The 20,964-nt window shown below is 39.3% G+C and overlaps 1 protein-coding gene across 1 annotated transcript in view; it reads left to right on the plus strand.

The window, feature by feature from the left end:
• Positions 1-20,964, plus strand: part of THSD7B (thrombospondin type 1 domain containing 7B) — a 908,978-nt gene that overhangs the window by 323,282 nt on the left and 564,732 nt on the right. Inside the window, exon 4 of the mRNA XM_024243556.3 lies at positions 12,730-12,978. Coding sequence (XP_024099324.3) covers positions 12,730-12,978 — 249 coding nt within the window. The remainder of the gene's footprint in view (positions 1-12,729; positions 12,979-20,964) is intronic.

Here is a 20,964-nt window from a genome sequence, read left to right on the forward strand (position 1 = left end):
ACAAAGATCAAAAGAGACAAAGAAGGCCATTACATAATGGTAAAGGGATTAATTCAACAAGAAGAGCTAACTATCCTAAATATATATGCACCCAATACAGGAGCACCCAGATTCATAAAGCAAGTCCTGAGTGACCTACAAAGAGACTTAGACTCCCACACATTAATAATGGGAGACTTTAACACCCCACTGTCAACATTAGACAGATCAACGAGACAGAAAGTCAACAAGGATACCCAGGAATTGAACTCAGCTCTGCACCAAGCGGACCTAATAGACATCTACAGAACTCTCCACCCCAAATTAACAGAATATACATTCTTTTCAGCACCACACCACACCTATTCCAAAATTGACCATATACTTGGAAGTAAAGCTCTCCTCAATAAATGTAAAAGAACAGAAATTGTAACAAACTGTCTCTCAGATCACAGTGCAATCAAGCTAGAACTCAGGATTAAGAATCTCACTCAAAACCGCTCAACTACATGGAAACTGAACAACCTGCTCCTGAATGACTACTGGGTACATAACGAAATGAAGGCAGAAATAAAGATGTTCTTTGAAACCAACGAGAACCAAGACACAACATACCAGAATCTCTGGGATGCATTCAAAGCAGTGTGTAGAGGGAAATTTATAGCACTAAATGCCCACAAGAGAAAGCAGGAAAGATCCAAAATTGACACCCTAACATCACAATTAAAAGAACTAGAAAAGCAAGAGCAAACACATTCAAAAGCTAGCAGAAGGCAAGAAATAACTAAGATCAGAGCAGAACTGAAGGAAATAGAGACACAAAAAACCCTTCAAAAAATAAATGAATCCAGGAGCTGGTTTTTTGAAAGGATCAACAAAATTGATAGACCGCTAGCAAGATTAATAAAGAAAAAAAGAGAGAAGAATCAAATAGATGCAATAAAAAATGATAAAGGGGATATCACCACCGATCCCACAGAAATACAAACTACCATCAGAGAATATTACAAACACCTCTATGCAAATAAACTGGAAAATCTAGAAGAAATGGATAAATTCCTCAACACATACACCCTCCCAAGACTAAACCAGGAAGAAGTTGAATCTCTGAATAGACCAATAACAGGAGCTGAAATTGTGGCAATAATCAATAGCTTACCAACCAAAAAAAGTCCAGGACCAGATGGGTTCACAGCTGAATTCTACCAGAGGTACAAGGAGGAGCTGGTACCATTCCTTCTGAAACTATTCCAATCAATAGAAAAAGAGGGAATCCTCCCTAACTCATTTTATGAGGCCAGCATCATCCTGATACCAAAGCCTGGCAGAGACACAACAAAAAAAGAGAATTTTAGACCAATATCCTTGATGAACATTGATGCAAAAATTCTCAATAAAATACTGGCAAACAGAATCCAGCAGCACATCAAAAAGCTTATCCACCATGATCAAGTGGGCTTCATCCCTGGGATGCAAGGCTGGTTCAATATACGCAAATCAATAAATGTAATCCAGCATATAAACAGAACCAAAGACAAAAACCACATGATTATCTCAATAGATGCAGAAAAGGCCTTTGACAAAATTCAACAACCCTTCATGCTAAAAACTCTCAATAAATTAGGAATTGATGGGACATATCTCAAAATAATAAGAGCTATTTATGACAAACCCACAGCCAATATCATACTGAATGGGCAAAAACTGGAAGCATTCCCTTTGAAAACTGGCACAAGACAGGGATGCCCTCTCTCGCCACTTCTATTCAACATAGTGTTGGAAGTTCTGGCCAGGGCAATTAGGCAGGAGAAGGAAATCAAGGGTATTCAATTAGGAAAAGAGGAAGTCAAATTGTCCCTGTTTGCAGATGACATGATAGTATATCTAGAAAACCCCATTGTCTCAGCCCAAAATCTCCTTAAGCTGATAAGCAACTTCAGCAAAGTCTCAGGATACAAAATCAATGTGCCAAAATCACAAGCATTCTTATACATCAATAACAGACAAACAGAGAGCCAAATCATGAGTGAACTCCCATTCACAATTGCTTCAAAGAGAATAAAATACCTAGGAATCCAACTTACAAGGGATGTGAAAGACCTCTTCAAGGAGAACTACAAACCACTGCTCAAGGAAATAAAAGAGGATACAAACAAATGGAAGAACATTCCATGCTCATGGGTAGGAAGAATCAATATCATGAAAATGGCCATCCTTCCCAAGGTAATTTACAGATTCAATGCCATCCCCATCAAGCTACCAATGACTTTCTTCACAGAATTGGAAAAAACTACTTTAAAGTTCATATGGAACCAAAAAAGAGCCCGCATCGCCAAGTCAATCCTAAGCCAAAAGAACAAAGCTGGAGGCATCACACTACCTGACTTCAAACTATACTACAAGGCTACAGTAACCAAAACAGCATGGTACTGGTACCAAAACAGAGATATAGATCAATGGAACAGAACAGAGCCGTCAGAAATAATGCCACATATCTACAAGTATCTGATCTTTGACAAACCTGACAAAAACAAGAAATGGGGAAAGGATTCCCTATTTAATAAATGGTGCTGGGAAAACTGGCTAGCCGTATGTAGAAAGCTGAAACTGGATCCCTTCCTTACACCTTATACAAAAATCAATTCAAGATGGGTTAAAGACTTAAATGTTAGACCTAAAACCATAAAAACCCTAGAAGAAAACCTAGGCATTACCATTCAGGACATAGGCATGGGCAAGGACTTCATGTCTAAAACACCAAAAGCAATGGCAACAAAAGCCAAAATTGACAAATGGGATCTAATTAAACTAAAGAGCTTCTGCACAGCAAAGGAAACTACCATCAGAGTGAACAGGCAACCTACAAAATGGGAGAACATTTTCGCAACCTACTCATCTGACAAAGGGCTAATATCCAGAATCTACAATGAACTCCAACAAATTTACAAGAAAAAAACAAACAACCCCATCAAAAAGTGGGCGAAGGACATGAACAGACACTTCTCAAAAGAAGACATTTATGCAGCCAAAAAACACATGAAAAAATGCTCACCATCACTGGCCATCAGAGAAATGCAAATCAAAACCACAATGAGATACCATCTCACACCAGTTAGAATGGCAATCATTAAAAAGTCAGGAAACAACAGGTACTGGAGAGGATGTGGAGAAATAGGAACACTTTTACACTGTTGGTGGGACTGTAAACTAGTTCAACCCTTGTGGAAGTCAGTGTGGCGATTCCTCAGGGATCTAGAACTAGAAATTCCATTCGACCCAGCCATCCCATTACTGGGTATATACCCAAAGGACTATAAATCATGCTGCTATAAAGACACATGCACACGTATGTTTATTGCGGCATTATTCACAATAGCAAAGACTTGGAACCAACCCAAATGTCCAACAATGATAGACTGGATTAAGAAAATGTGGCACATATACACCATGGAACACTATGCAGCCATAAAAAATGATGAGTTCACGTCCTTTGTAGGGACATGGATGAAATTGGAAATCATCATTCTCAGTAAACTATCGCAAGAACAGAAAACCAAACACCGCATATTCTCACTCATAGGTGGGAATTGAACAATGAGAACACATGGACACAGGAAGGGGAACATCACACTTCGGGGACTGTTGTGGGGTGGGGGGAGGTGGGAGGGGTAGCATTGGGAGATATACCTAATGCTAGATGACAAGTTGGTGGGTGCAGCGCACCAGCATGGCACATGTATACATATGTAACTTACCTGCACATTGCGCACATGTACCATAAAACCTAAAGTATAATAATGATAATAATAATAATAAAAGAAAAAAAAAAAAGAAAAAATATGAGAGCATAGATTTATAGCATTGGGATTGAGGAAAAAATCTCAAGTGTGGCATAAGAAACACAAACTGTGAGGGGAAGGATAAATCAAGAAATTTAAAAACTGTGTATTACAAAATCCATAACAAAATTAAAAATCAAATTATAGGAAAATATATTTGTATTATATAAAACCACCAACAGACTACTGTTCAGAATCTATGCATATATTTCTATATGTCTATTGTCAACATCTATCTATATATAAGTCTGTGTGCGTGTGTGTGTGTGCGTGTGTGTGTACTTAAACTCAGTAGGAAAAAAATACATGTTAGAAGTCTAAAAATTGGCTGGGTGCGGTGGCTTATGCCTGTAATCCCAGCACTTTGGGAGGCCAAGGTGAGTGGATCACCTGAGGTCAGGAGTTCAAGACCAGCCTGGCAAACCCCTTCTCTACTGAAAATACAAAAATTAGCTGGGCATGATGGTGCACGCCTGTAATCCCAGCTGTTTGGGAGGCTGAGGCAGGAGAATCACTTGAACCCGGGAGGCAGAAGTTGCAATGAGCCAAGATCGTGCCATTGCACCCCAGGCTGGGCAACAGAGCAAGACCCCATCAACCCCGCCACCAAAAAAGTCTAAAAGTTAAAAGAAAAAAAAAAAAATCTTGTAGCTATAGGGGCAAAACCATTTTCTATCTGCCCACACCCCTTGGTTCCTAACTCGTATCCCTCCAACTCCTGCTTCTGTCTCCTTCTCTGACTTTGACTTTTCTGCCTCCCTCTTATAAAGATGCTGTGATGCATTGGGTCCACTGGGTACTGGAGAATCATTTCCCCTTCACAATATTCTTAACTTAATCACCTCTGCAAAGTTTACTTTGCCATATATGGTGGCAAATTCATTGATTCCAATTATTAGGTGTGGACATTTTTGGAGGGCCATTGTTCACTCTACCACAGTGGTCAAACAATATGGACCAATTTGCAGAACAGGAAGTATGAAGAGTCATTAATGATGTGAGAGGAACATAAAGCTCATGGTAATCTGGAAAACAAATGAATTTTCACAACAAAAATTAGCCTGATGATACCAAGAATTGGGAGCATGTTGAAAAGAAAAAATTTGACAATACTTTATGTATCTGCTTATATAAATTGGATTTATGACATAACTCTAGGCAATACTACTAGGGGAAATCTCTTTTACATGTGTAACACATAGAGATATGTACAAGGAGGTTCAATACATCATCCTGTGGATTTGCAAGAAATTGAGCACAACCAGAGGTCCCACTAATTGGGAAATGAATACATAAATTGCCATGTATTCATATACTGGGATATTACTCAATAATGAAAATGAATGAATTCTATCTGCATGGTCAACATGGATAGATCTAGAAATCACAATACTACATGAGGAAGATCTTTCCCAGAGCAATATGTATAACAAAAATATTTAAGTAAAAATTTAAAAAAAATGGCAATAGTATGTGCCATCTGTAAATACAGGTATATACATCTTAGTTAAAGCATAAAACATTTATACTTATTAATTAGACTCTCACCACTCCTCTTCACATAGTACTGGAAGTCCTAGCCAGAACAATCAGATGGAAGAACTAAAGGCATACAAATCGGAAAAGAGGAAGCCAGCCTGTCGCTGTTTGCCGATGACATGATCGTTTACCTAAAGCCTCCTGCAGAAAGCTCCCAGAACTGATAAAAGAATTCAGCAAAGTTTCTGGATACAAAATTAATATACATATATCAGTAGCTCTTCTATATACCAACAGCAACCAAGCTGAGAATCAAATCAAGAACTGAACTCCTTTTACAGTAGCTGCAAAAACAAAACAAAACAAAACTAACCAAGGAAGTGAAAGACCTCTACAAGGTAAACTGCAAAACACTGCTGGAAGAAATCATAGATGACACAAACAAATGGAAATACATCCCATGCTTATGGATGGGTAGAATCTGTATCGTGAAAATGACCGTACTGCCAAAAGCAATCTACAAATTCAGTGCAATTCCTATAAAATATACTACCATTATTCTTCACCAAATTAGAAAAAACAATTCTAAAATTCATATGGAACCAAAAAAGAGCCTGCATAGCCAAAGCAAGACTAAGCAAAAAGAACAAATCTGGAGTCATCACATTACCTGATTTCAAACTATATTATAAGGCCATAGTCACCAAAACAGCATGGTACTGGTATAAAATAGGTACACAGGCCAGGCACGGTGGCTCACGCCTGTAGTCCTAGCACTTTGGGAGGCTGAGGCAGGTGGATTGCCTGAGTTCAGGAGTTCGAGACCAGCCTGGGCAACACAGTGAAACCCTGTCTCTACTAAGATACAAAAAAGTAGCCAGGCATGGTGGTGTGTGCCTGTAGTCCTAGCTACTTGGGAGGCTGAGGCAGGAGAATTGCTTGAACCTGGGAGGCGGAGGTTGCAGTAAGCTGAGATCACGCCACTGCACTCCAGCCTGGGTGACAGAGCAAGACTCTGTCTCAAAAAAATAAAAAAATAAATAAAATTAAATTTAAAAAAAGGCACATAGACCAATGGAACAGAATAGAGAACCCAGAAATAAACCCAAATACTTACAGCCAACTTATCTTCAACAAAGCAAACAAAAACATAAAACGAGGAAAGGGCACTCTTTTAAACAAATGGTGCTGAGATAATTGGCTAGCCACACATAGGAGAATGAAACTGGATCCTCATCTCTCACCTTATACAAAAATCAACTTAAGATGGATTAAAGACTTAAATCTAAGGCATGAAACTTTAAAAATTCTGGAAGATAACATTGGAAAAACCCTTCTAGACATTGACTAGGCAAGGGTTTCATGACCAAGAACCCAAAAGCAAATGCAATTAAAAAAAAAATAAATAGCTGGGACTTAAACCAAAGAGCTTTTGCACGGCAATAGGAACCATCAGCAAAATAAACAGACAACCCACAGAGTAGGAAAAAAATCTTCACAATCTATACATGTGACAAAGTACTAATATCCAGATTCTACAATGAACTCAAACCAACAAGAAAATACAATCCCATCAAAAAGTAGGCTAAGGACATAAATAGACAATTCTCAAAAGAACATATACAAATGGCCAACAAACATTTGAAAAAATGTTGACCATCACTAATGATCAGCATTATGTAAATCAAAACCACAATGGGATATCACTTTACTCCTGCAAGAATGGCTGTAATAAAAAAATCAAAAAATATTAGTTGTTGTGGATGCAGTGAACAAGGAACACTTCCGCCCTGTTGGTGGAAAATATAAACTAGTGTAACCACTATGAAAAACAGTGTGGAGATTCCTTAAAGAGCTAAAAGTAGAACTACCATTTGATCCAGCAATCCTACTACCCAGAGGAAAATAAGTCATTATACGAAAAATATACTTGCATATGCATATTTACAGCAGCACAATTTGCAATTGCAAAATGTAGAACCAACCCAAATGCCCATCTATCAATGAGTGGATAAAGAAACTGGTGTGTATATGTGTGTGTGTGTGTGTGTGTGTGTGTGTATATGTATATATACATATATATGTGTGTGTATATGTATATGTATATGTATATATACTAGTGTGTATATGTATATATATGTGTATGTGTGTTTGTGTATATGATGAAATACAACTCAGCCATAAAAAGGAATGAATTAGTGGCATTCACAGTGACCTGGATGAGATTGGAGACTATTACTGTAAGTCAAGTAACTCAGGAATGGGAAACCAAACATCATATGTCCTCACTCATAAGTGGGAGCTAAGCTATGAGGATGCAAAGGCATAAGAATGACACAAAGGATTTTGGGGACTCAGTGGGAAAGGGTGGGAAGAGAGTCAGGGATAAAAACTACAAATTGGGTGCAGTGTAGACTGCTTGGGTGATGGGTGAACCGAAATCTCACACATCACCACTAAAGAACTTTAGGAGTCCAAAGAGGGCAGATCACCTGAGGTCAGGAATTTGAGACCAGCCTGGTCAACAGGGTGAAACCCAGCTCTAATAAAAATACAAAAAATTAGCTGGGTGTGGTGGTGCACCTGTAGTCCCAGCTACTTGGGAGGCTGAGACACGAGAATTCCTTAAACCCGGGAGGCAGAGTTTACAGTGAGCCAAGATTGTGCCGTTGCACTCCAGCCTGGGTGACAGAGTTAGACTCAGTCTCAAAAAAAATTAAAAAAAGTAAAAAGAAAAATGAACTTACTCATGTCACCAAACACCACTGTTCTCCAATGACTTATGAAAATAAAAAAATTAAAAAAATAAAAATTTAAAAAATATATATAGCAATACTACATGCGATCTGTAAATACAGGTCTATACACATGAAAGTATAAAACATTTATACTTATTAATTATTACATTTTTATATCTGAAATAATACAATCAATTTAAGGATAGTAGCTATGTCTGAGAAGACAGAAATAAAACTAGAATTGCAAAGAACACTAGGGATTTCACCAGTATTTGTAATTTTTTTATTATTTAAGGAAATTTGAACCAAAAGTTAGTTTTGCTAGAAAGGTATGGAAGTATTTGTTATGACTCTATTTTTCTGTATGTGTGATGTATGATATAAAAGTAATGGTAAATGGAATGCTAATGAATTGGAGGTATTTTACCGCTGATTTTTATTTTATAAGAGCTTCTGCCCATATTTGTAAATAAGGAGATATTCTTACATTTCCAGGGGAAGTAAGAATTACTAGTGTAATATTTGTTTCAAATGTTTTCTTTATATTTAAATATTTGAGGAGTAATTTACAAAAGACAGCATGTTCTATACATGTGACAGGGGTCAAATTATCATGGCATCTTTTCTAAAAAGGCAAATCAACAGAATAGGTCTGTTTCATTAAGAAGATACATCATTTTCTATGAAAGGATCAATTTTCATTTCTGTCTGTGGAGAAAAATTTTTGTTGTGGATTTTAGTTTGTAAGGTCATTCCAATTACACTAAAGGTTACTACAAATCTAAGGGGTGAGTAAATCGCATTTTATTATTGTTTCTCTCTCTGCTGATAATGAAACTTAGCAGCCAAGAGATTAAGGTCATAATAATATATCGTGATGCAAAGTGCAGGACCCAGATACTTCTCATTCACCATCTAATATTCCTTTTACTGTTCCAGAAAAGGGAATCTTACTGATCAAATTAGACCAGAGCTCAACATGTTACCTTTTATTATTATTGTTTTAATCAAGGAGTGGGATAGTGAAAATAACATTAAAAATATGTTAATATGTAATCAATAGGACATATGTTATTTCTTGGAAAGAAAACAAGAATTAGGAGCCCTTTTCAAAAATATAAAAGCCTTAATTAATTCCTATAACTGCCTGCACATGCTCTTACTGTTGGAGACTTGTTATCTGTTCTGCTGGTCCAGGAGGAAAAGTCAATGTGGGAAGGATGAGCAATAGAGAATGAAAGCTGGTAAGTGGGAAGAAATGAACCACTACTTTAGCTGTATACAGAGAATGAAATAGCATGGGGCTTTCTTTATGAAGGGAAAAATGAAATCAATCTTGGAAATTGAAACTCATTTTCTAAAAACATACACAAGTTATAAAACTCTTTCACATTTCTGCATTAGTTTGCTCGGGCTGTCGTAAGAAGTTCCACAAACTTGCTGGGTCAAACAACAGATTTTTATTTTATTTTATTTTATTCATTCATTCATTCATTCATTCACTCATTCACTCACTCACTTTCTGGAGGCCGTAAGTCCAAGATCAAGGTGGGGGCAGCATTGCTTTTTTCTGAAGGCTCTCTCCTTGGCTTGTAGATGGCTGCCCTCCCGCTGTGTCTTCACAAGGTCTTTCCTGTGTATGTGCCTGTGTGCTAATCTCTTATAAGGACACCAGTCATGGTGGATTAAGGCCTACCCTATGCTTTATTTTAATCACCTCTTTGATCACTCTATAAGTAAGTTTGCAATCTGAGGTCCCAGGGGTTATGACTTCAACATATTAATTTCAGAGCAATGAAACTCAGCCTATAACAATTTCTGAAAAGTCAAAACATGGAAACTTCTTGTTGACTTACAGCTTTCTGTTGTATCGCACAATGAAAGAGGTGGTCCCCTGCCCCAGCCTCTGCTTTACTTGGCAACAGTGACATTACTTTCTGTATGAGATGAGACATTTTCAGGAAAGTTTCTTTCTATGGATTTTGATCCCAGGCCCCAAAATTGTCACATTGAATTGAACAGTAACAATGAGACACTGCACTTTTCATTTTGAAAGGACTAATATTATCTAAATAGATTTTTAAAAAATGAAATATTGAGGCTGGGCTTGATCCTGGGCCAATCCTGGCACTTTGGGAGACCAAGTCAGGTGGATTGTTGAACCCAGGAGCTCAAGACCAGCCTGGGCAACATGACAAAACCCCGTCTCTACAAAATATACAAAAATTAGACAGTTGTGGTGTTGTGCATCTGTAGTCCCAGCTACTCAGCAGACTGAGGTGGGAGGATCACCTGGGCCTGGGGAGGTTGAGGCTGCAATGAGCCCTGATTCCACTATTACACCCAGCCTGAGTATCAGAGTGAGATCTTGTCTCAAAAAATAAATAAAATAAAAATAAATAAAATAAAATATTGGACCAGAGGAAGATTTAGCTTTTCCTCTATGAACACATTAACTCTCAATGGCTTAATGGGGAGTATAAATATGGAAATTTACTATCAATATGGCCAAATATTAGCATGTTTTACTCTGTCTTCTATAAGTGATCGCTCCCCCATTTATGTGTTTTCCCAAGTTAGAAATGAAACAATTTAAGACTTCTTCCTTTTTTTGTTTTTTTGAGACTTTGCCCATCACCCAGGCTGGGGTGCAGTGGTGCAATCTCGGCTCACTGTAGCCCCCTCCTCCCAGGTTCAAGCAATTCTCCTGCCTCAGCCTCCCAAGTAGCTAGGACTACAGGCACACACCACCACCATGCCTTGCTAATTTTTGTATTTTTAGTAGAGACAAGGTTTCATCATGTTGGCCAGGCTGGTCTCGAACTCCTGACCTCAGGTGATCTGCCTGCCTTGGCCTCCCAAAGTGTTGGGATTATGGGCGTAAGCCACTACACCTGCTCCCCCCACCTTTTTAAAACCACATTCAGAGGAACCATTACCAAAATCTCTCTGTCAGTATTTGAACATTGACCCTTTCTTTAGTTTACATTCTTAGAATATTATCCTTTTTCTCCCAAAGTATTGGTTGCCTTTGACTGAATAGAGGAACTTATAACAAGGGACAAAAGGAACAGAATGCCAATTAATATTTGAAATATTATCTCCCAATATGAATCTGATTTCCCTCCACTTGAAATCATTTAAAGCCTATTTAAACAAATTTCTTAGCCTGTGACAGGAAGCCCTTCCAGAGCAGCTTTCGAAGAACCCTCATACCTTGTATCTATCTACGTTCCCCCTCGCACTTTATGCTTCAGGAGAACAAATAGGCTCCTACGTTTCCCCAGTGGTGTGCTTACAAATGTTTAACAATCAGTTCTCAGGAGTTTGGGAGAGGAGGCTTGATTTGTAGCATTTGCCAATTTCTGTATTGTAAATACTCTGACTTTGCCCAATTTAAAGCTTACAGGAGGTCAAGTGGTTTGCAAATTCCTGAAAATTTAACAGTTGGCTCCTGTGAGCAGGTAGAGCTAGCTCCAGTATACCACTGGTTCCCATCCCCAAAAGGTAGGATTTCAAACCTTTGAATATACTATCGTTTTGCCTTAGAATAGTGTTTTCTCTGTGCCTGAGAAGCTCCCGTTAATCTTTTAAAAATGTAGCTGAGGTGTCCTCTCTGAGCACCCTTCTGCCTTACGGGGGTTGGGGGGGTTCGTCACTGCCTCGTCAATGTTTCTCCTCATCATTACAAATGCTTTTATGTCGGGTTGGTCACATTATCACATTATCTTATCTTTTGATTTATTTACCTTTTTCCTAATTAGACTGTTGGTACTTGATCACACACACATTTTGCTGCTCAGGAAATTAATGCTCAGAGCCTAACAATATGAGGAAATATAACAGCACATTTTAAAAATTACCCAGTATTTACCACAATGGATAGGTGAATATTCTAAAGTTTATATTTACCTTTTTTGATGCTGTACAAATTACTTAGCCTTTCTGAGCCTAAATTTCTTTATCTATCTACAAAGTGGATATAATAAAATGTAAACTCATGAGCTTGTTGTGAGAAAGTTGTCTGTGAAGTGCAGCACAGTTGTGACACCTGAAAACCAGTCAATCCGTGGTAATAGTAGGCTAACACCATGGGTGAAAGCAGTCTAGAAGGGCTGGGCGCGATGGCTTATGCTTGTAATCCCAGCACTTTGGGAGGCCAAGGCAGGTGGATCACTTGAGGTCAGGATTTCAAGACCAGCTTGTCCAACATGGTAAAACCCTGTCTCTACTGAAAATACAAAAATTAGCTGGGCATGGTGGCGTATTCCTGTAGTCTCAGCTACTCGGGAGGAGGCTGAGGCAGGAGAGTCGCTTGAATCTGGGAGGCAGAGGTTGCATCACAGCACTCCAGCCTGGGCGACAGAGCAAGACTCCATCTCTTAAAAAAAAAACAAAACAGCCTAGAAGGACCCCCATTATTTCTAATAATACGGATAATACTGATAAAGGTGGACCCATCTTAGATGTGTATTCTGCTAGAGTGAAGCAGCTTCACTGTTTCAGAAGAAATAAACATTCTTCAGATGTTACTCTTCAATATTTTTTCATGATGTCTCTAAGATTTTTTAAAAATCTTCCTATTAAACGCTTAAATCAAATTTCAGAGTTTTTTTCCTCATGGTAGTCACTTTATAATGTTAGTTGCATCCATTAATATATGGCCTCCTATTTTCTACTTCTGTTTTTTTCAGCCTTTGCCTTCAAGATTCTTTCCCATTGACTGTTCAGTCCTGCATCATGCCCAAAGACTGTGAAACCTCTGAGTGGTCCTCCTGGAGCCCCTGCTCCAAGACATGCCGTTCAGGGAGTCTCTTGCCAGGATTTAGGAGCAGGAGCCGGAACGTGAAGCACATTGCTATTGGAGGTGGAAAGGAGTGCCCTGAACTTCTTGAGAAAGAGGCCTGCATTGTTAAAGGAGAACTTCTGCAGCAATGTCCCAGGTATTATGCCTTTATGCCTTCTTTAGTGTGAGTGTTTTAATATATAACCTCATTTAATGTTATAGGAATGTTAACAGTAATGAAAGTAGCTGTGACTCATATTTATTGAGTCTTCACTCAGTATACAAGTTCCATAATTGGCAGCGTAGGAGAGTGGGTTAAGATCATGGGCTTTGGTGTTGACTCCCTTGGTTTAAGTCCTGTTTCTGTGACTCTCTAATTATATGAATTTCTTCAAGTTACTTAGAGTGCATTAGTTTACCAGCAGTACTTAATTCATCCTGTGTTTGGCACATAGTAAATGCTCAGTAACGATTAGCTATTATTACCTGACACAACACACCTAATTCTCATAGAAACCTAAGAGGCCATTCATGGCATCTCCATTATACAAATGAAGCTACTAATGTTCAGAGAGATTAAATAATTTCTGAAGTTATGTAGGTAAGGAGTGGCAGTACCCTGATTCTATCTCAATTCCGTTTTCAAATCTTACTGCCGCTATGTGGCATTCTTCAATTCCAGAGTCCCTAGGGAGCCAGAGAATATTCGAGAAAGGATTTAACATATATTAATAGCTATATTTTAACAGCATTTTTTTTTTAGATAAAAACTCTTGTTGCCCAGAGTGGAGTGCAATGGTGTAATTATGGCTCACTTTAGCCTCCACCTCCTGGCCTCAAGAAATCCTCCCATCTCAGCCTCTCGAGTAGCTGGGACTACAGGCATGTGCTACAGTGTGTGCTACTATATATATTTTTTATTTTGTATAGAGATGGGGTCTCACTGTGTTGCCCAGGCTGGTCTCAAACTCCTGGGCTTAAGCGATACTCCCACCTCAGCTTCCCAAAGTGCTGGGATTGCAGGCTTGAGCCACCACACTGTGCCTGGCCTACATTTTAACATCTTGATATTGGTTATATTTTGTGTGGCTCCAAAGACCTGGGTAAAGGCCTGCAGTATGTTTTCCTTTAGGTTGTTGGCTCACAGTGGGCCCAGTCTGATAACAGACAGAAATCTGTTAGGGATGGATTTGTGATATTTCCTGCTGAACAGCTGCCCTGAACTGAATCTGTTAAATCTGTAGCTATTCAAGATAGGCATTTTTCTTATAGTTTCTTGTAACTTCTATGACTAGAGACTCATTTCCCTAGCAAAAAATAAAATAAGGAAAAAATAGTTTTCTGTATGAATTAGTGATTTGGTGATGTGTGAAGGGTATGGGTTACTGACCCAACAGGTTCTGGTGGTGGGCTGCAGCCTGTCTCTTCCTGAAACCTGATATGAGGTGTGCATTAGAAAGGCAGGTTTCTGTTGTCAAAACTCTTAGCCACTCACATCCCCACTTCCCAATTGGAACCAGTGTTGATTGAGCACAGTTCCTTATATTCTTATTGTTAATTTTTTGCTAAAATGACCCCTTAGATTTGTGTCATTCCTTACCTCAAATGCAGAAGATGTAGAGGCAGTGCATGCCTCTTTACCACAAACTCTCAGCCTCACAGAACCCTTCCTCGTTGTGTTGTGTTGAGTCTTTGAAAACACTAATTTTGGAGTAAAACAGAAGCTTGAAAATGGCATAACTCTGAGATCTCTGTCCCTTTTAACATTGAAATACCTGGATTAAAATTGTATCTTCATCACTTACTAGCAGTATGATCTTGAACAAGCTATACAACTTTTCCAAGACATTTACTTTTTCGGTAGAATGCATCTGATAATACTGCCTGTGTGGCAGACTTGAAAGGCTGAAGACCAGGCGTGTGAAATGCCAGGCCCAGGGCTTAGCACATAGGAGTCACTGCAAGAAGGATGACCACTATTGTTGCTATTTGCAGGTGTATTTGTTTCCTCCAGAAAGACAGTATCTCTTTTTCTTAGCATACAATAATAATTTCATGAGGTAGAAACATATTTCTTCTAGATAATTGGGAAATCTTATTTCCCTTCGGAGGTTTACTTCGGAAGGCTTCTCAATGATATACAGGCAGGAATAAAATCTGGGTTTCATGATGACCTTGACATTGATGCCTCTATCCTTCATTTTTTTTTCATGGAATAGCTAATATTCTCTACCTGATACTTTCAAATGTTTGTGATTTATAGGCAATCCTCCATTTTCTTTTTTAATAACAATTACAGTTCTCTTAGAAGTCAGAATGGTACCTTCCTGTCAATGCTGAGAAAACTGAATTACATCTACATTTGTTAAACAATGCCTACCTTTTATCAAGTACCTACTGTTGGCCAATAATTATAGCAGAGTTATAAATTAATTAAATACAAATAACATTTAGTGTGACATGGAACATTTTTGAGAGTGAAAGGGATGTAAATTGGCATTAAGATTCAAGCACAAATTCACTCAACTCTGAAGCCAGTATTCTTTCCATTATATCACACTGACTTTCATGATAGGCACAGTGAAGATATGCACTAAGATAAGGGTATACCTACTAATATACATGCATTTGTGTGCATCATATTTTTTTCAACAAGATAATGTGGAAAGTAATAATTCAGGATGTACCCAAGATGAATTTCTGTATGGGTCTTCATTTGATAGAACTTTAGTGTCTGAAAATAGAGGCTGACAGACTTCACTGGTGATGAACCTGGCCCTCTAGTTCTACCGTTTGAAAATGTCGCTAAGTTTGACACACAAAGACACACACACACACAGACACACACACACACACACACACACACTTTTAAAATGGTGAAGCTGTAGGAAATAGGAGTATTGGAGAATTAACTGAAACACCAACCAATCAGTGTTCCATAGGGAGAATGATGTAACTAATGATTCTTCTTGGTTGTGGGAAGGGGAATACATGGGTAACGCAACTAAACATCAGCTAACATTCTAATTTGTCTGAAATCTGGACTGTGGTCTCTACCATGGGAAAGCATAGAGGCTATGTACTAACTTTTGTTTCTGGTTTTATATCAGTGATTAAAATTCACTGTTAACAAGGGAAAGGAAAATGAAAATCTATTAGGGAACAGAAATTCTCATGTTTCCTTTCCCAGAACTCATAAGCAAGTCATGTGCATCAAGCAAGTTACTTCACCTTATTTCTCCCTGGGAAGTAAATGCATGCTTATTTGATTCTTCATAGTGTTTTAAAAAATCTTTTAGAGTACTGTTTGACTTTTACCCTTCCGCTATCTTTGCTATTTGAGATGTGTTTGTTCCTTCAAGAAATACACATTAAGCCCTTGCTATATGCCAAACACTATGTTAAGCATTTGAGATACCTCAGAGAACACAACAGACAAACTTCCCTCACACCCTGGAACCTACATTTTAGTGAAAATACACCAAATAAATAATATAAACTGTCCAATTGGTGGAAGAGCTATGGAAAAAATAAAACATCCAAGTAAGATAAAGCTAGAGGCTCTGGAATGCTGTGATGACGGGTTAGCACAGGTGATGAAATTAAACAATGTCCCTAGAGAAGCATCATTTGAACAAGCAGGATTTGAGGAGGTAGGAAAATCAAAGAAGTAAATAAATTACTCACTCAGGAAATTAGGGGAAAAATATTTCAAGAACAAGGTATAGGTAGAAAAGTGCTCTAGTCCCTGGATATTAGTAAATCTTCAGTTGCATAGCTTTGGGGGATACTCTTCTCACTGCTCGACTGTCCAGCATTTTCACACTAAACACTATGAGTGACCGTCCCTAAGGCATGACTCCATGAAGGGAATTGTAACTAACAGGAGATCTTTCAAAAAGCATTCCCTTGGGCCACCACACCACCAAGTAGTTGCTTTGGAGCAACTAATTTAACTTGAAAGGAGACAGAGACAGTTCATGTTATGCTATCTTGGGAAATTTTAGAACTACATGAAAATTAGCATTGTATAGCCTTAAGTTTGTTTCAAAGTTGTGGTTTTTGACTAAGACATATATAGACCCCAGGAAACCTCTTCCTCCAGTCTATTTGTAATTTTATGGACCTCCCCAACCTCTAGTGTATCATTAAACACTCACAATATATACTATGGGTGGGGAATGGACATGAGAGAGAGGATAAATTTGCTTGTCAGTTGCCACCTTGGCTCTTGGTGTGGTTGTCCCCTGTCACTGGGCATCATGATCTTGTATGTCATGTTATTCTGTGTCCCCAAACATGATGAGATAGGAGTCATTTAGGATACCTTGGCACTTGGGCACTTTCCTTTGTCCTGACTAACATCTAAAATATTATATCCCAGATCTCAACTAAGGGGAAGGCAAAAAGCATTCTAACACTGCAGGATGAGGCAGTACTGTTTAGTAGATGGGGTAAAGAAAGACAAAGATCATAGAGCTGTAATAGTGTGAATGCTTCATGTCAGAGAGCTGAGACACAGCCTGATTCTGGAACAGCTATGATTCCAGATCTCTTGCGCTTTAATAGAGAGGCCCATTCTGGTGAAAGACACTGTAACACACAAGAATATTGGAAAAACATCAGCTGCGAACATCTTTCTTAGAAGTGACACCTCAGATGACCTACCAGCAACTCCTGCCACCCCACTGGGAGGCAACAGTTTTCATAGGAAAATGGCTGTTCTGTCTCTTAAATGATCATTTAGAGTATGGAATCGAATGTAAGACAGAACTATTAAATGGTGACAGTGACCAATACCAAGTAAAACTCTTAAGAAAATCTCAAGGCAGAAGCTGCACAGCTGAGAGTATTACATAGTCTTTGTGATATTACTACACAGAAAAGCCAATGTGTAAAATATCATTCCAATACTCTGGTCTGGTACTGAATAGATGGGCTCTTTTATTTCATCCTGCCTTGTTTCTGGTATGTATTAATTTATCCTTATTTTGCATGGACTAGAGATCCTTTAAAATAAGTCTATTTGTGCAAGTTTATGCTGAGAGATCTATCTGGGCGCCCTGCACCCCATTTTGATTTGCTTGTGAAACAAACACCTGAGACCAGCCTGGTTCTCCCTAACATCTTTTTGAGGCATTGTACCTAATTTTAGATTTTCTAGACATCCTTTTTTCCTTGAGAAAACCCTGGGTATTAGTTGATGAATTTTTAGATGAATATTGAAGTCAGGGACAGTGCCAAGAAGAAGGATGGTAGATGAAATCTTGGTGTGGTTGTTCACCTCCTTTGCCTTTTGAAACAGAGTGCTGTGTTGTGAAGGGATGTTTGTTCAAAACCTGCTTTGGCCTGTCACTGTGTTAACCACTGGAGAATTCATAAAACAGAGAACTTCCAGTCTATGTTCACTTAGGTTATTTGTCTTAAGAATCTTGTTTGATGTACTCTTTCAAAACTATTGTGTTGCTGCAAAAGTAATTGCAGCTTTTGCCATTGAAAGCAATGGCAAAAACTGCAATTACTTTTGCACCAACCTTATAGATGGCCCAGAACACGATAATCATGTCCTTTAAGAGTGCTTAATAGTAATGTCCCAACACACCATCTCATACATATGGATAGGACTATTTTGTTTGTTTCCTTTTCCTTAGAAAGAGTAGCACCTAGAAAAGTGCCTGGCTCATAGTAAATGCTCACCAAACACTGAAGGAATAAATAAATGAAGGTTAAAATGTGAGGTAGCTCCAGAACAGTATTATACACTCAGCACTTTATTCCATGTTTACCTTTATTATATAGTAAGTATGACAGACTCAAAGGTATTTTAAAATAAAGAACAGCTGAAATTGGCATCATCAAGGTCAAAAAAGGACATCCACCCAGGACAAGGATGGACCCAGGAAGCTTGCCACAGTTCCACAATCCTGCTGATGCTGCGTCCAGCTTTCCAGATAAAAAACCTCTGTTGTCACTGGTTATGAGGGTTACTTCAAAAAAGCTGAGGAATGATATCATAGTCTGAATTTGTCCAAGTTTTCCTTCTAGCACACACATCACTTGTTACATCTTTTAAATCTTCTCCCATTAGTTTTCTTTTTGTTGTCATTTGTTTTGAAATGGACTCTCCCTCTGTCTCCCAGGATGGAATGGAGTGGCGTGATCTCAGCTCACCACAACCTCTGCCTCCTGGGTTCAAGTGATTCTCCCACCTCAGCCTCCCAAGTAGCTGGGATTACAGGCATGTGCCACCATGCCTGGCTAATTATTGTATTTTTAGTAGGGACGAGGTTTCATCATCTTGTCCAGGCTGGTCTCAAACTCCTGATCTCAAGTGATCCACAGCCCTTTGCCTCCCAAAGTCCTGGGATTACAGGCGTGAGCCACCGTGCCGGCCTTACGTTGATTTTCTATCACAGCACTGAACACTCTTCACATAGTAAGTATTTAATAAATGGTTGTCAGATAAATTAACAGATTGTCTAAGGAAGCTTTTCAAAAATTGTTTAAGCAGCTTTTCTCCAGCTATTTAGAAGTAGAGCTAGCAGGAGTTTATTTTCATATCCCAGTGGTGCCTGGAATGCCAGCGAGACAGATCCATTCACTCTCCTGGAAAGGGGGCTGAAGGTGGTGAGCCAAGTGGTCTAGCTCAGCGGATCCCACCCCCATGGAGCCCAGCAAGCTAAGATCTACTGGCCTGAAATTCTCGCTGCCAGCATAGCAGTCTGAAGTCGACCTGGGATGCTCCAGCTTGGTGGTGGGAGGGGTGTCCGCCATTACTGAGGCTTGAGTAGGTGGTTTTCCCCTCACAGTGTAAACAAAGCCGCTGGGAAGTTCAAACTGGGTGGAGCCCTCCACCGCGCCACAAAGCTGCTGTGGCCAGACTGACTGTCTAGATTTCTCCTCTCTGGGCAGGGCATCTCTGAAAGAAAGGCAGCAGCCCCAGTCAGCGGCTTATAGATAAAACTCCCATCTCCCTAGGACAGAGCACCTGGGGGAAGGCGCGGCTGTGGTCACAGCTTTAGCAGACTTAAACATTCCTGCCTGCAGACTCTGAAGAGAGCAGCTGATCTCCCAGCACAGCACTCAAGCTCTGCTAAGGGACAGACTGTCTCCTCAAGTGGGTCCCTGACCCCCATGCCTCCTGACTTGGAGACACCTCCCTGCAGGAGTTGACAGACACTTCATACAGGAGAGCTCCAACTGGCATCTGGTGGGTGCCCCTCTGGGATGAAGCTTCCAGAGGAAGGAACAGACAGCAATCTGCTGTTCTGCAGCCTCTGCTGGAGACACCCAGGCAAAAACAGCCTGAAGTGGACCTCCAGCAAACTCCAGCAGACCTGCAGCAGAGGGGCCTGACTGTTAGAAAAACTAACAAACAAAAAGGAATAGCATCAACATCAACAAAAAGGACATCCACACAAAAACCCCAACAGAAGGTCACCAACATCAAAGACCAAAGTTAGATAAATCCACGAAGATGAAGAAAAACTAGTGCAAAAAGGCTGAAAATTCCAAAAACCAGAATGCTTCTTCTCCAACGAATCACAACTCCTCGCCAGCAGGGGAACAAAACTGGATGGAGAATGAGTTTGATGAATTGACAGAAGTAGGCTTCAGAAGATAGGTAATAACAAACTCCTCCCAGCTAAAGGATCATGTTCTAACCCAATGCAAGGAAGCTAAGAACCTAAAAGTTTAACGGAATTGCTAACTAGAATAACCGGTTTAGAGAAGAATATAAATGACCTGATGGATCTGAAAAACACAGCATGAGAACTTCGTGAAGCATACACAAGTATCAATAGCTGAATCGATCAAGGGGAAGAAAGGATATCAGAGATTGAAGATCAAGTTAATGAAATAAAGCATGAAGACAAGATTAGAGAAAAAGCATGAAAAGGAAAGAACAAAGCCTCCAAGAAACATGGAACTATGTGAAAAGACCAAACGTACATTTGATTGGTGTACCTGAAAGTGACGGGGAGAATGGAATCAAGTTGGAAAACACTCTTCAGGATATTATCCAGGAAGACTTCCCCAACCTAACAAGACAGACCAACATTCAAATTCAGGAAATCAGGAAATACAGAGAACACCACAAAAATACTCCTCAAGAAGAGCAACCCCAAGACACAAAATCGTC

The sequence above is a fragment of the Pongo abelii genome, chromosome 11 (assembly GCF_028885655.2).
Source record: "Pongo abelii isolate AG06213 chromosome 11, NHGRI_mPonAbe1-v2.0_pri, whole genome shotgun sequence".
Classification (NCBI taxonomy): Eukaryota; Metazoa; Chordata; class Mammalia; order Primates; family Hominidae; genus Pongo; species Pongo abelii.